Source organism: Podarcis pityusensis (genome assembly GCF_964106645.2).
Source record: "Podarcis pityusensis genome assembly, chromosome: 5".
NCBI classification, from domain to species: Eukaryota; Metazoa; Chordata; class Lepidosauria; order Squamata; family Lacertidae; genus Podarcis; species Podarcis pityusensis.
This window is the reverse complement of record NC_138032.1, coordinates 57,177,694-57,191,678: the sequence shown is the minus strand read 5'-3', so window position 1 is coordinate 57,191,678 and position 13,985 is coordinate 57,177,694. Positions and strand designations below refer to the sequence as shown.

The following is a 13,985-nucleotide window of genomic DNA, read 5'->3' as shown; positions in this document are numbered from 1 at the left end:
CTACTTAAAATGTTGCTCCCAAACCATCAAGTTCCACAGCAACTATAAAGCAATGGAATGTATAAACTTTACACACACACACATGCACTTGATGTCCCAGTTCTTTCTAAATTGAAATTATGCTTGCTTGGTGGCATCTTGTAAATACTGCTTCATAAAATTCTTTTATCCTTTCAGAATGTGGTCTCATTTTGAGACAGGCTGTTGCCAAAAGATTAAAACTGCAGCATATATATATTTTTCATAAATGCATAAATAACTTCAGGATTGTTCTGTCACTTTTATTTATATCTGAATATAATTTTACAGTGCTTTATCATTTTAATAAGAAACAACAGTTTGGCAGAATTCCCCTCTGAATCCCGAAATCTGCTGTCATTTTAAAAAACAAATCACCCAGTTTCAGATATAGCTTAGCCATTTTAACCATTTACAGGGTAATCCTATTTGTGTATACTGAGCAGGCAGCCCCATTGAGTTCAGTGGGTCTTGAGACTGGGGTGCTACTTCTTTATAAACATGCTTAGGATCAGACTGAAAACTCACTTTCCACATACTTTGAGCAGGAACCCCTGCAAAGGACACTCAGGATTTTTCTAGGCCGAAATGTCAACATTAATACTGTGATCAGATTCAGAGGTAGCAATCACAGTTCAGTAAACCATGGCTGCTGAGGCCAATACAGTGGTACCTCAGGTTAAGTACTTAATTCATTTTGGAGGTCCGTTCTTAACCTGAAACTGTTCTTAACCTGAAGCACCACTTTAGCTAATGGGGCCTCCTGCTGCTGCTGCGCCGCCGGAGCACGATTTCTGTTCTCATCCTGAAGCAAAGTTCTTAACCTGAAGCACTATTTCTGGGTTAGCGGAGTCTGTAACCTGAAGCGTATGTAACCTGAAGCGTATGTAACCCGAGGTACCACTATAGTGAGCATCAGACCCATGCAGTGCTGCCTCCACCTTTACCTTTGTTTGCACACAAGAATAGTTTGAAAAGCCATAAATTTCCATTATATCCATACTAGAAAACTGTGTTTTAATTTAATCAGGATGTTAAATCCACTGAGTTGGAAGAGTGGATGTTCTAGAGAGGGTGGGAAATGGAAAATATGTATGTTTCCCTTTTCTTCCTCGTAGAACATCCCTGGATAGTGCAGGGAGAGGATTTTGTTGACCTCATGACACACACATTCCTCAATCCCCTCCCCTCCTGGATACTTACTAAGGCCTTTTATATTGCAGCCCCCACAATGTGGAATTTTCTGTCTGCTATCCCGGGAAATGTATCTGCCACTCCTTCACATCCTATTTTTCCCTTGTAATTGGAAATTGTAATCCTTAGGTAACCCTTTGATATATGTAATGCTGATTGAATTTTGTTTTTGTTATGATTCTAGTTGCTTGGTTGCTTTATCCCCCCTTTTAACAATTATTGATTGTTATTTGTTTCATTGTTTTGTTTTAATTTCTGATGTTAGCTACCCTGGATACTTTATGGATAGAAATGTAAGATAGGGATCCTTTCATAGACAATTTCCCCCCGCTATGAGATGGAAAAACGAAGAGAACAATTCATTCCATATTAAGCTTCTTTAAAATTCCATTGTGTTCTCTGGAAGTGATTAACCAGAATCTCAACCCTTCCTTTTGAAATCATTGGGATTTAGGCAGCAAATCTAACCACTTTACTTGGGAATAAGCCCCATTAAATTCAACAGGAAATGCTCCTTCCATGGGCCCATGCAAAAAAGTACAGCCTGACCTAATGTGAGAATTCATGGTGACAAGGCCAGTTGCACCTCAGAGGGGACGGCATTCCACAGCCTGGGAACTACCACAGAAAAGGCCTTCTCACCCCTCGTGATCTTCACATGACATTGGAACTGCCAACAAGGCCTCCCCTACAAATCTCAGCACCCAGGCTAGTCTATATGGGAGGAGGTGTTGCTTCAGATATTCTGGGCCCAAGTCACTTAGGGCTTTATATGTCAAAATAAGCATCTTCAATTGGACTCAGAAGCATAATGGCAACCAGTACAGGTCCTAAAGAAGCTACTCAGGCAGTAATGTCTTCCAGCACCCTGGCTGGTGCATTCTGCACCAACTGCAGCTTCTGGACCACCTTCAAGACCAGCCCCATATAGAGTGCATTACAATGGTTGACTGGAGGTCACCAGAGCATGGATCTCTTCAAGTCAAGCTATTTCATGTCATCCTTAGCAGGAAGCGGGGAGGCTCCATTTTGGGAACTGCACCAAAGCCCCTAACCACCTTAATTCTACCTTGAGGGTACAAACCAAATTTGACAACTACATTTCAGAATAAAACATGTGCAGTAGATGAATTATCACGTGCATAGACCCTTCTGTCCTCCTCACCTATTCCAAAAAGATGGATTTTTACCAGCATTACAAAGGTGGATGTATGAATTTCAACACATACACAAAAACTGGCTTTTATCCACTTGCAGAAACTAATACTTTAGTGTTCCAAATTCTGGAAGAATGATCTGGCCCCTTTCCCTGCCTGCTGCAAGTCTGTCATAAAGGAAAAAGACTACAAACATCATCTATTTACATATGTTCCTGTGATGGGTGACCGCACGTCAGACACAAAGTATTATCTTTTCATTTGTCTGACAGCTGTGACAATGTGAATGAAGGAAGATTTAAAAACAAAAATCCTGAGGGAGGCGTGCTGAAGAAGTATTCTATTCCTCACACTTTAAAATGACATAAAATACAATCCAACCAGGCATTGGAATTAAGCACAATTATAATATCAGCAAGGAATCCTTTTATTTTTGAGGGGAGGGGAAGAACTCATCACTTTTTTCTGAAGCCATTTGAGTCACACACACAACAATCTGAGAGAAGAGACGTTTGAGACAAAACAAGATCATTCATCATCGCTGGAGGGGAAGAAGAATTTTACAGCCAGCCTTAAAATTAATCCCAAATGAGGGAGTCTCCTTCCAACACGAACTGAAAATTGGCAGGTCACTTGCTCTGCAAAGGAACGGTTTCTGCCCGCACGTTTCGGAGGGCGCTAGGACCCTGCGCGGGAGCAGCAGGACGAAGGCAAAGAAGACAATAATTTGTTCCATTGTAATAAGAACTGTGAGTGTTGGCAAGGGGCACTTTTTCACAGGGCCTGCCTTCTTCCACTAACGATTTTCAGTGCCTCCTGTTAGCCAACCCGGGCAATTTGTTCACTTATTGCAACGGTCAACATATTTGATCTTGCGGGGGGGGGAACCCCCTCTCCATCAACAGTTTAAATTAAGGGGGGGGGATATGAAAGCAAAGCCCAACTCATCATCAGCCTATGCAGGAGCAGGAGGGGTTTGGGAGTCAGCTGTATGCAGGAAATCTCTCACATCCTGAGTTTCCGTGCTCTCTCTCTCGCTCTGTAACTGTATATTAATGGGGCTGTTCTCCAACCCCAGCTGATGAAAGTTTCTCAGTCTAGGCTAAGATGTCCATGCGTCGCCATGAAGAGCGGCTACGCTCCCTTCCTCCTCCTCCTCAGCCCCCTGCCCAGCTCTTGCTCCTGCTGCTGCTCAGCCTCTTAATAGCACCACCATCCGGGGCTCAAGGTAAGTTGGAAATGCTTATATACGTAACATGCATGCATGCACCGCACATATATATAACTTCCTTGTCGCCAAAGCGGCCCTCCCAAGTTCTGTCAAACGTCCACGTTTTGCATTTCTTTTGTCCTGCAAGGAAGCCGCCCTTTCGGCATATTTTCTCTGCTGTATCTCCCCGGCACCTCTTCTTCTCCCCCCTTTATATTTTACCCCCGAGTTGGTCACACTGAACAGTCCTCCCCCTACCGCCCTGCTCTCCTTTTGTGTGACTGGTATATAGAAGGGAGCAGCGAGGAGCCGGCATTTCTCTTTCTCTGTCTCTCCGGGCGCTTCTGTCGGCGGCTCCTTCCAGCAGCCGGAGAGCCGAGCTGGGCGGGAGGCTTTGGGGCGGGGGGACGCTCGCCTGGCGCGAAGGACGGAATTCCCGCCCGCCGGCGCCCGAACGCCTCCCACGAGCGCGAGCCCTTCCAGAGGCGGCGTTTCCCTCAGCCCAAAAGCGCGGGCTTTGCCGCTCCGTTTCGAAAATGGGCACAAGAGGCGCTGCTGCCGCTTCGCGCCGGTGTTGCCGTCAGTCACTTCACGCCAAAGGGGGTTTCCGAGAGGCCATCTCTCCCCCCCCCCCAGGACTCCCACCCGCCTTCAACAGCTGTGTGGAAATGATAAATGACAGGTGAAACTCCCCGTCCACCGCCGCCACCATTGCAGTCCTGCATGCCTCGTGGACACCTGTTGAATGCCAGCTTGCCTGCCTGAGTGCTGTGAAAGGCAGAGGGCGCCGAAGACGAGGCGGGGGGGGGGAGGGGAGAGAGAAGATCTGCTTCACTTTCAAAGGTTGATTTCAAGGCAAATCACGGGTAAATCCTAGGAACAGTGAAATGGGTCCTCAGGCAGGATTACCTCCAGCTAAAACTTTGAAAGGTAATTCCCGAATTCAGTGGGGATTCACTTTTCAGATAAGGCCATAGGAAGTGTGTGCGTGCAGCCCTAGTTGTACATGCAGTTGCAGAAGTTGCTTATTATTGTTGTAAATTAAGTGGTGTGTGAATATGGATTTTGGTACATAAATAACAGCCCGTCCTGTTTTTGTTTATTTTCCAAATAAGCTTTTTCTTCTGTTTGTTTTCTGATTTGATACCAATAAGGCACTGAAAAGCAACAACAGGGCTGTTTTTTCATTGGCATGCAACTTTTACACTACAGTTCTGTGCACACTTTCATGAGAGTGACATCGTTCTGAGGAAATGTGTAGAATTTTACTTTTACTCATGTTACTAGAAATAAGTGTGTTGACCTGTGTGCATGGTTGGGTGCCCCAAGAATAGAGGCAAATATAAGTGAATCTGTAGCATGATAAAGTACACAGCCATCCTCACATAACTCTGCCATCCTCCCCCAACCAGGTGCCCTCCAGGTGCTAATTTAGACTGCCATTCCCACCATCCTTCACCACTGGCCATGATGGCCAGGACTGAAGAGACTTGTAGTTTAAAACATCTGGAGGGCAGTGGATTGGAGAAAACTGTGCTAACCATGGTTTGTTTGGCCCAAGGGGTAGGTAACATTTTTTGGCTTGATGATCACATTGAGGGTTTGCTATCTGTCCAAGGGCTACATACCAAACTAAGCACATTTAACACATGCAGTGTGTGTACAAATCCACATACACTCAGTGGCGGGGTGGGGGAGATGCAGTTTGCACACACACACACAGTGGTACCTCAGGTTAAGAACTTAATTAGTTCTGGAGGTCCATTCTTAACCTAAAACTGTTCTTAACCTGAGGTACCACTTTAGCTAATGGGGCCTCCCGCGGCCGCCACACGATTGTTCTCATCCTGAGGCAAAGTTCTTAACCTGAGGTACTATTTCTGGGTTAGCGGAGTTTGTAACCTGAAGCGTATGTAATCCGAGGTACCACTGTATATATATGTACACGCATTCAGATTGTGGGGGTGGGAAGCAGACAAGATGAGCCCGCACACATGCACATTCACACAGAACAGATGGAGCGGGACGGACTCAGGAGCAGATAGAGCCACACAGAAAACAGGATTTTCATTCTCCAGGGCAGTGCTAGAGTAGGAGGAGAGTCTCCTGTTCTAGCAGTTCCCTAGGGAGGAAGAAACAGAGCCACCTCTTACCTTTGAAAATGTTCTTCTTCCTATGGTATGGCACAATTGTCGGAAGGTATTTGACAGGAAGCATTAAGAAACAATTCTTCCTGTTTCATCAGCCTTCCAGAGATGTTCTAACAAGTGCACTCATCTTTTAAGACTGGTGCAACAGAGAAAGAAGCTAAAAAGAGGTGACATCCCCATTCCCACATCAGCAGTGACCACAACAGTGGAGGCACAATGATGCCACCTGCTGGATATTTTTTGATTTTGGGGGGGAGGGGAAAGGTAACCAAATTATTTGGTGGTTGGCTGGGCTTCATGGATCACCTAAAATCAGTTGGGGTGGGCAGTGGACTTGGGTCATGGGTTAGCCACCCCTGGTTTAGTTAAAGTGAGACTTGTTTGACTATCTGAACCCAGCCCAGTATATTAACTATGCTTTGTTTTCTGGAAACAAAGCACAATATGAGCAATGTTTTATTGTTGGCTTATGAACCATGGCTTGTTTTAATGATGGTTTGGTGTCATGTCTGAACCCAGCAGCTATGCTTAACCATGGTTTGTTTGATCACACCACGCCAGGTGCTCAGCCTGCTGTGGAAGAAACAAGTTTGGGTGAACAATACATGGCTTGTTCATTTGCTTGTTGTACTATAGCTTACTGTTGCATGTGAATGCAACCAGTGTTTGGAACCTTCCCCTTGGAATGTTTTCTCAGTATAATAGAGCTGCAGAGCTCTAATTCAGATTAAACAATGTAGTCCTATACATGTTAGAAGTTGCCCCCACTGAGTTCATTTATACTTATTTTCAGGAAGGCGTGTACAGTATTGCAGTGTGCTAAAACTGGGCTTTTGCATGGAACAGAACCTTCACCACCACCTATAGGTGCCAACTGAAATAAGGCAAGGCCCAATGGTGGTGTGTTTTTGGCATTTGTTAAAATAACCTTGTTTGCCAAGCAGTTGCTGGTTAATGATACTTAGCTTGTAGTTTTCCTGGCTACTGTGGAGGTTGCTGTAGTCTTTTTTTAGTGTTGATTTTATTGAATTAGTTTTGTAATTGTGAAATGCAGCATAGGGGTGTTTTAAATAAATAAATAACGGGATAATGATATGAGTTGATGAAGGCCATCTGTGACCCACCGTGCTGATAGATGCAAAACTTAAAGCGACATTCTCTAGCTCTTGTCAAGCGCACATGCTTGTGGGATTTGACTCACAGTGTACCTCTGTACTGAATTATGCTGCTTCTAGGCTAAATACTTGGCACACAGGATCCATAATATGATCGGCATGGTATTTGTGTTAGTTTAAGGAGAAAAATTATACACCTGAGATATTAAAGCATAAAATGGGTTACTGTGAATGTAGGGTAGGCACTTCACAAAGCAATTTTATGAGTGCTTAACTGCCCAAGTGTTTATGTAATGAATTTAAATAGCTCTGAGAGAGTGTTTAAGAACTTAGATGAATAGCAAAAAAAAAAACCCCTATACTGCTTTTTGTAGGCAACTTATTCAGTCTCTCTTATATCGCATATCAGGTCTTTTTGTTTCTTTGGACTGCCCCATTCCAAATGTTATGTGTACTTTAAAGTCAAAGCCAGTTTTGGATAATCTGTTAGGGTACTTGTCTCAGCTGCAATTAATACAATAATTACAGTACAAATAATGTATTGAACTAAAACACAGAACATATAGAATTGCAGACAGATACTGATCTTGCCAGTTTGTCCCAGAACCAGATGGACCCAACAACTACAAATAAAAAACTGAGATAAACTCAAGCTTCTGTATTTGAAACGTTCCTCATTATTGAGGATGAATTCTGCCTTAATTTTATTGAAATGTCCTTCTGTAGTCATTGAGTTAGCCATGTTATAAAAATTTGTTTCATTCGATTTTATATTATGAAGTCCATTACATATGCTTTACCTATCTACATTCCATGCAACATGATTTGTTTAGTATGAAGTATCATAGAATCATAGAATTGTGGAGTTGGAAGGGTCTCCAGGGGTCATCTAGTCCAACCCCCTGCAATGCAGGAATCCTGCCCACAGCCTTCCCTGAATGATTGAAGCTTGCACTTAGTCACAGGCAAGCACATGGCCTAATTCATTGTTCATGCGCATCTATGTGTATTGCAACAGACCTTCAAAATAGGAGATTTATGCGTTATTTAAAAGTATGCAAAAAAGCAAAGTTAGCCTTATAGGCCAGTAACAAAAAATCCAACCAAAACATCACAAAATAATTTGCAAGCTTGCAAATTCTCTATAATTCTTCACCAGCTAGATAAATAAACAGAATGGGGAAGGAAGGAGAGGGAAGAAGAAGAAAGTTTGCTGACTTGTGTCAAAGCTATGGGGTATGTATCTGGTCACAGTTATAATGTGAGAGGAGGTAGCAGACATCCAGACAAAGCTCTTTTAAGTGCTTTTCAGATATTAGGTTGCACCAAGGACTGCCAGGAAGAAGAAACATAGTAATGGCTGCCTCACCATCTCTAAAACCACAAAAACTAGAACTGACCCAGGGACTAGTTCTGCTCCTTCCCACCTATCAAAGAACCCGTGTGCTTTTCCTGGTTGCCTGTGTGAATAGTTGCAGACTTCATAACTTGAAGTATTAGCAAACTTCCCTGCCCCCGCCCCTGCCTATGGATTGTTTACCATCTAGCCCAGTGATGGCCAAACTTGGCCCTCTAGTTGTTTTGGGACTACAGTTCCCATCATCCCTGACCACTGGTCCTGTTAGCTAGGGATAATGGGAGTTGTAGTCCAAAAAATAGCTGGAGGGCCAAGTTTGGCCATCACAGATCTAGCCCAATGGAGAGTTAGGGAGAACTTGGAAGATTGCACGCCATTTTGCAATATTTTAAATCTTTGTTTTGTAAGAAATAATGAAATGGTGGGAAACTAGGGAGTTTGGAGTTCATCACATCTGATGTGATATGAGACCAGCGATTCAGAAAGTGTCAAGGTGAAAGTCGCTCAAATTGCCGCTCAAATTCCAATGTCTCCAAATTATACTGGCCTTTGGCCTTTGGTCCCTTGAAGGCTCCTATATTGAAGCCTAGAGGTTTCTTTTTCTCCATCTCTAGGAGAGTCCTCAAATCAAATTGTTGGTCCCGCATTTCTGTACCTTGTCTCACTTGCTAGTCCTGATAGTACTACTGCCAGAAATTTATTTACAGTGGTACCTCGTGTTGCATAACCTCCAGGTTTGGAATCTTCAGGTTACGGCCGCGGCAAACCCAGAAGTGTATACATCCAGGTTTTGCTGCATGCGAAGAAGTGCTCTATCACATTGCGCACGTGTACAGAAGCAGTGCCTCTAGTTACGGATTTTTCGGGATGCGCACGGCATCCGGAAACGAATTAAATCCGTAACCAGAGGTACCACTGTATTGCCAGTGGTGCATTGATGACATATACTCTGGAGGAAGGAAGGCACTCTGATGTGTGGTAGGAAAGGGAGATGTCTTAATTTTAAAGAGACAGGGGTCTGAGGTCGACTGGAATAAGGCAATCCTATTTTGTGGATAGAATCCAATTTAGATTAAGGCAATTATAATTAGTTATATGCCCTTGGTTTGCAATGAACCAGTGTGGCTTTGAAAAATTTGGGACCAAACTGAGAGTAGAAATTATTTTTGTAATGACTGAAAGTCAGTGTGGTATAGCAGTTTGGGTGCTGGACCCTAGACCTGGGAGTCTAGGGTTCGAATCCCCACTCAGCCATGAAACTCACTGTGTTACCTTGGGCCAGTCACCATCCCTCAGCCTAACGAACCTCACAGAGTTGTTGAGAGGATAATATGGAGGGCAGGAGAGCAGCTACTTGAGCTCTTTGAAGGAAATGTCAGATATAAAAGCATAAATGAATGTCATATGATTACAAAATATTGATAATAATTTGAGACAGAATACTAGGCACACTCACTAAGGCCTGTTTGGTGCATTAAATTTTTCTTATAAGTAAACATGCATTGTTAGTCTGCAGTTCTATTCCTACTTTCTGGGAGTAAGGGCCATTGAATTCAATGGGGCTTACTTCTGGGTGGACTTGTATAGGATTGTGCTGTCAGCTATTTTCATAGCATGTCAAATCTACCATGCAAAATATTTAAAATATGTGCACTTTGTGTTTTTTAAAAAATCCATTAAGACTTTAGCTATCATCTTCAATGCTTCAAAAGCATGGTGCTATTAAAATGACTTCATTTCAGTGTCATTTCTGGCCCAGAACTTGAGTAAGAATGAGGACGACTTGAATTTACTGTTTGTGTATCTGAAAATACAGTACAATGAAACCATAGATTGGATAAACACATTTTTTCTTCTCCAAAATATATGATCTAATATGGCAACAAGTGGAATACTCCATGGCCTGTTAATTGTGCTGGCTGATAGCATACAGCAAGGCATACAGATCTGAATGTGGAACTTGGCAAAAATGCCTCTTGCATCTGTTGCTAGCAGTTACACAAAAGATCCTAATCAGGCACATATTTGAAACTTTTTCTGGTAGTGTCCTCAATTTGTTGTGGTGTATGTGTTTTTATATTTGTGTCCCTTTCAAAATATGAGCTGATTGAATGTAGCAAAATACCCCGCTTATGGCTGCTTATCTGTGAAAGATTAAATTACAATGTGAACGTCGCGCCATCTGAATGGTGATATGATGCAAAACACAAAAATATTGAATGAGTAATCCTCCAGCTCTTTGTCTTGACACTGCATTAAGTGAAATGAACATGCAAGCAGGCAGGAGCTGGAAGTATTTGAGTTGTTCTATTTATTACTAGCTGCAGATGCAAGGACTAATCCCTATGTATTAGTTCTCAAGGTGCTTTTTGGTAGAAACTGGGGGGGAAATATAAGGAGGAACACTGTTTTATCTTTGTAAAACTGATCAAAATGAGATGTTGGTCACATAATATAGTTACAAAATTTACAGTGGTATTGTGTCTATGACTTTTCATGTCATCCTTTGTTCTCATAGCTGTGAATTAAGCCCTTTGTACCTATATATTATATATATTAAATTTATTGGCCGCTTTTTTAACCAAGGTAACTCAAAGCAGCTTACTATACAGTGTTAGAAAATCAGATATATAAGCTAGGCACCAAATGGCTCCTTAAACCAGTGTTACCATCGCCAAAATGGAATGTACATTATTTCCAGTAATAGATGTATTTTTGCACACATTGCTTGGCTGGAGAACTGCATTGCAAAATTTGGAGAAATGAAAGTTTTTAAAGATGTCTGTGTTTTGTTTCACATATAGTTTCAGAAAGTATGAGTTAGGTAGGTTCACCTTCACATGTGAATGGAACTGAATTTCTTTCCCATTTCTAATCACCAGCTGCTTACCTGGCTGCTTCATCTTATAGTAAAAAGCCCCTCAAATTTATCTGTATTTTGCCATTACATTTTGCCATTTCCCTTCTCAGGGCTCACCCACACTTCCTATTGTCCCTCTGCTTTCCCCTAGTGGGAAAACTGCTCTTAGCACTCAGTTGGAGTAAACAGCAATACAGGTTTTCTCCAGATTTATGTTTTCTCCTGTTTAGCACTAAGGAGTGGGTTTTCCATGGGAGCAAGGGGGGAACGGCTCAGACCCATACCAAGAAAGTGTGGGTCAAGCCAATATACAAGAAATGAAAGGTTTATAGAGATACTATATTGACATATAAACCAGGTATTTTTAAAGATACAGTCAGCTTTGAAATATTTGACTTATATAAGTTCTGCTCTTTCAAGCTGCACCAAACATATGCTTGAATGACTGATGGAGTCATATGGCTCCCAGAATGAAGCACTTTATTGTGTACAGAACTGCAGGCTTCCAAAGGTTATACCACAGAAGCTGAAATATTAAGAAGACCCAACTGTTAAGGAAGCATGTGCTACAATGGGTACTATTATATTTATGAAAGGCTGTTTAATCCCTTCTCAATATAGCAGTGTATTCAGCTAGCCAAGTAGTAAAATTAGCAGTCTTGAGATTATAAAATCGTAGAATCATAAATTTGTAGAGTTGGAAGGAACCTCATGGGTCATCTAGTCCAACCCCCAGCAATGCTGAAATCTCAGATAAAGTACCCATGACAGATGGCCATCCAACCTCTGTTAAAAAACCTAAAGGAAGTCCACCACCTTCTGATGGAGTCCATTCCACTCTCAAACAGCTCTTACCTTCAAGGTTCTTCTTGATGTTTAGTTGGCATCTTCTTTCTTGTAACTTGAAGCCATAGGTTTAGGTCCTACACTTCACAGCAGGAGAAAACAAGCTTGCTCCATCTTCCATGTGATAGCTTTTTAGATATTTGAAGATGGCTATCTTCTTCTATCCTCTCAATCTCCTCTTATCCAGGCTAAACATACCCAACTCCCACAACTGTTCCTCATAAGGCTTGGGTTTCTAGACCCTTGATCATATTGGTTACTCCCCTCTGCGCACATTCAAGCTTGTCAATATCTTTGTTAGTAACGGCCAGAACTGGACATAGTACTCCATATGTGGTCTGACCAAGGCAGAGCAGAATGGAACTATTGCTTCCCTTGATTAGGGCACTATACTTCTGTTGATGTAGCCTAGACTAGCATTAGCTTTTTTTTTGCTGCTGCATCACACTGTTGCTTCATGTTACGTTTGTGGTCTACTAAGACCTCTAGATCCTTTTCACACGTACTACAGGCAAGTCAGGTGTCCCCCATCTTATTTTTGTGCAGCTGGTTCTTCCTGCCTAAGTGTACAACCTTACATTTGTAGCTATTGAATTTCATTTTGTTAGTTTTGGTCCAGATCTCCTCCAATTTGTTAAATTCAAATTGTCTCTTCTGTGTCATTAGCTACACCTCCCAGTTTGCTAATTTAATGAGCATCCCCTCAATTACTATTCCAAGTTGCTTATAAAGACATTGAACAACAACGGGCTCAGGACAGAACTTTGTGGGGCTCCATTTGTCACTTTTTTTCCAGGATGATGAGGAACCATTAGTGAGCACTATTTGGGTTTGGTCAGTGAACCAGCTAAAAATCCACCTAAAAGCTACCTCATCCAGCCCACATTCTACCAGTTTCTCCACAAGAATAGCATGGGGGACTTTGTCAGAAGCATTACTGAAATCAAGATACACCATGTCCACAGCTTTCCCCTGATCCGCCAAGCTTGCAACTCTATCAAAAAAAGAAATAAGATTCCTCTGGCATGACTTGTTTTTGAGAAACCCATACTGGGTCTTAGTAACCATAACATCCTTTTCTAAGTGCTCACAGAACAACCATTTAATTGTCTGTTCTAGGTCCTTTCCTGGTGTTGATGTCAAGCTGATGTTACCTGGGTCTTCTTTTATCCCCCTTTTAAAGATGGGAATAACATTTGCCCACCTCCAGTCTACAGAGGCTGGAGATTACACCTGCAACCTCCTTTAGTACCCTTGGGAGAAGCTCATCAGGCCCTGGAGATCTGAATTCATATTGAAGGCATATTTTGTCTTGCGGGTTTTTTATCAGTACATTGTAGCTCAGAAGGAAGTGATACACTGAAAAGGAAGTGATGACACTGAATATTTCTTGAACTGCAATGTAGCAAAGTTTCTTTTAGCTGCTTAGCTAAAGGGACAGTAATACTTGAAACTCATCCTCATTCGAGTAGTTATGTCTTATGAATCTAAGCAATGCAAAAGATCAAATGGACATGCAACAAACCTCCATGTAGATTAGTTTGAAGCTGGCAGCCCTGTCAAGTTAGAGAGAGGATACATTTTGATTAGAAGCAGAAGGCACTGAATTAATTTCAGAAAAGCATGGAGTCATCTAGCTGCTGTTTTGTCCTCAGGCTCATCAAAGGCCTTAGCTGATCTTTAATGTTCTAAAAAAATGTTACATGACTATTAATTTTGTAGAGAAGAAAAATACATGATGTAAATGAACAAGATAAGCTGGAATTAAGATTAAAAAGAAAGAAAAAGAAGCAGCAGGATGTGCTGTTGAATAAATGTTTTGGGGAAGAAAGGGTACACTTTATTCCCTTTGTAGGATTCAGTAAGACTTGTACTGTATACACATAACACTGAATAAAAGGTAAAGGGACCCCTGACCATTAGGTCCAGTCGTGACCGACTCTGGGGTTGCGCGCTCATCTCACTCTATAGGCCGAGGGAGCCGGCGTTTGTCCGCAGACAGCTTCCAGGTCATGTGGCCAGCATGACTAAGCCGCTTCTGGTGAACCAGAGCAGCGCACGGAAATGCCGTTTACCGT

General features: G+C 42.3%; 1 protein-coding gene across 2 annotated transcripts in view; it reads left to right on the top strand.

The window, feature by feature from the left end:
• The first annotated feature begins 395 nt into the window (after positions 1–395).
• The window catches only part of ADAM12 (ADAM metallopeptidase domain 12), a 189,566-nt gene continuing 175,976 nt past the window's right edge, over positions 396–13,985 (top strand). Inside the window, exons 1-2 of one of the 2 annotated variants that reach the window (XM_081005209.1) lie at positions 396–687; positions 932–3,597. In XM_081005209.1, coding sequence (XP_080861335.1) covers positions 3,477–3,597 — 121 coding nt within the window. In that variant the 5' untranslated portion in view covers positions 396–687; positions 932–3,476. Of the gene's footprint in view, positions 688–931; positions 3,598–4,391; positions 4,510–13,985 lie in introns of those variants that run through there. The other variant, XM_081005210.1, reaches the window with a different exon arrangement.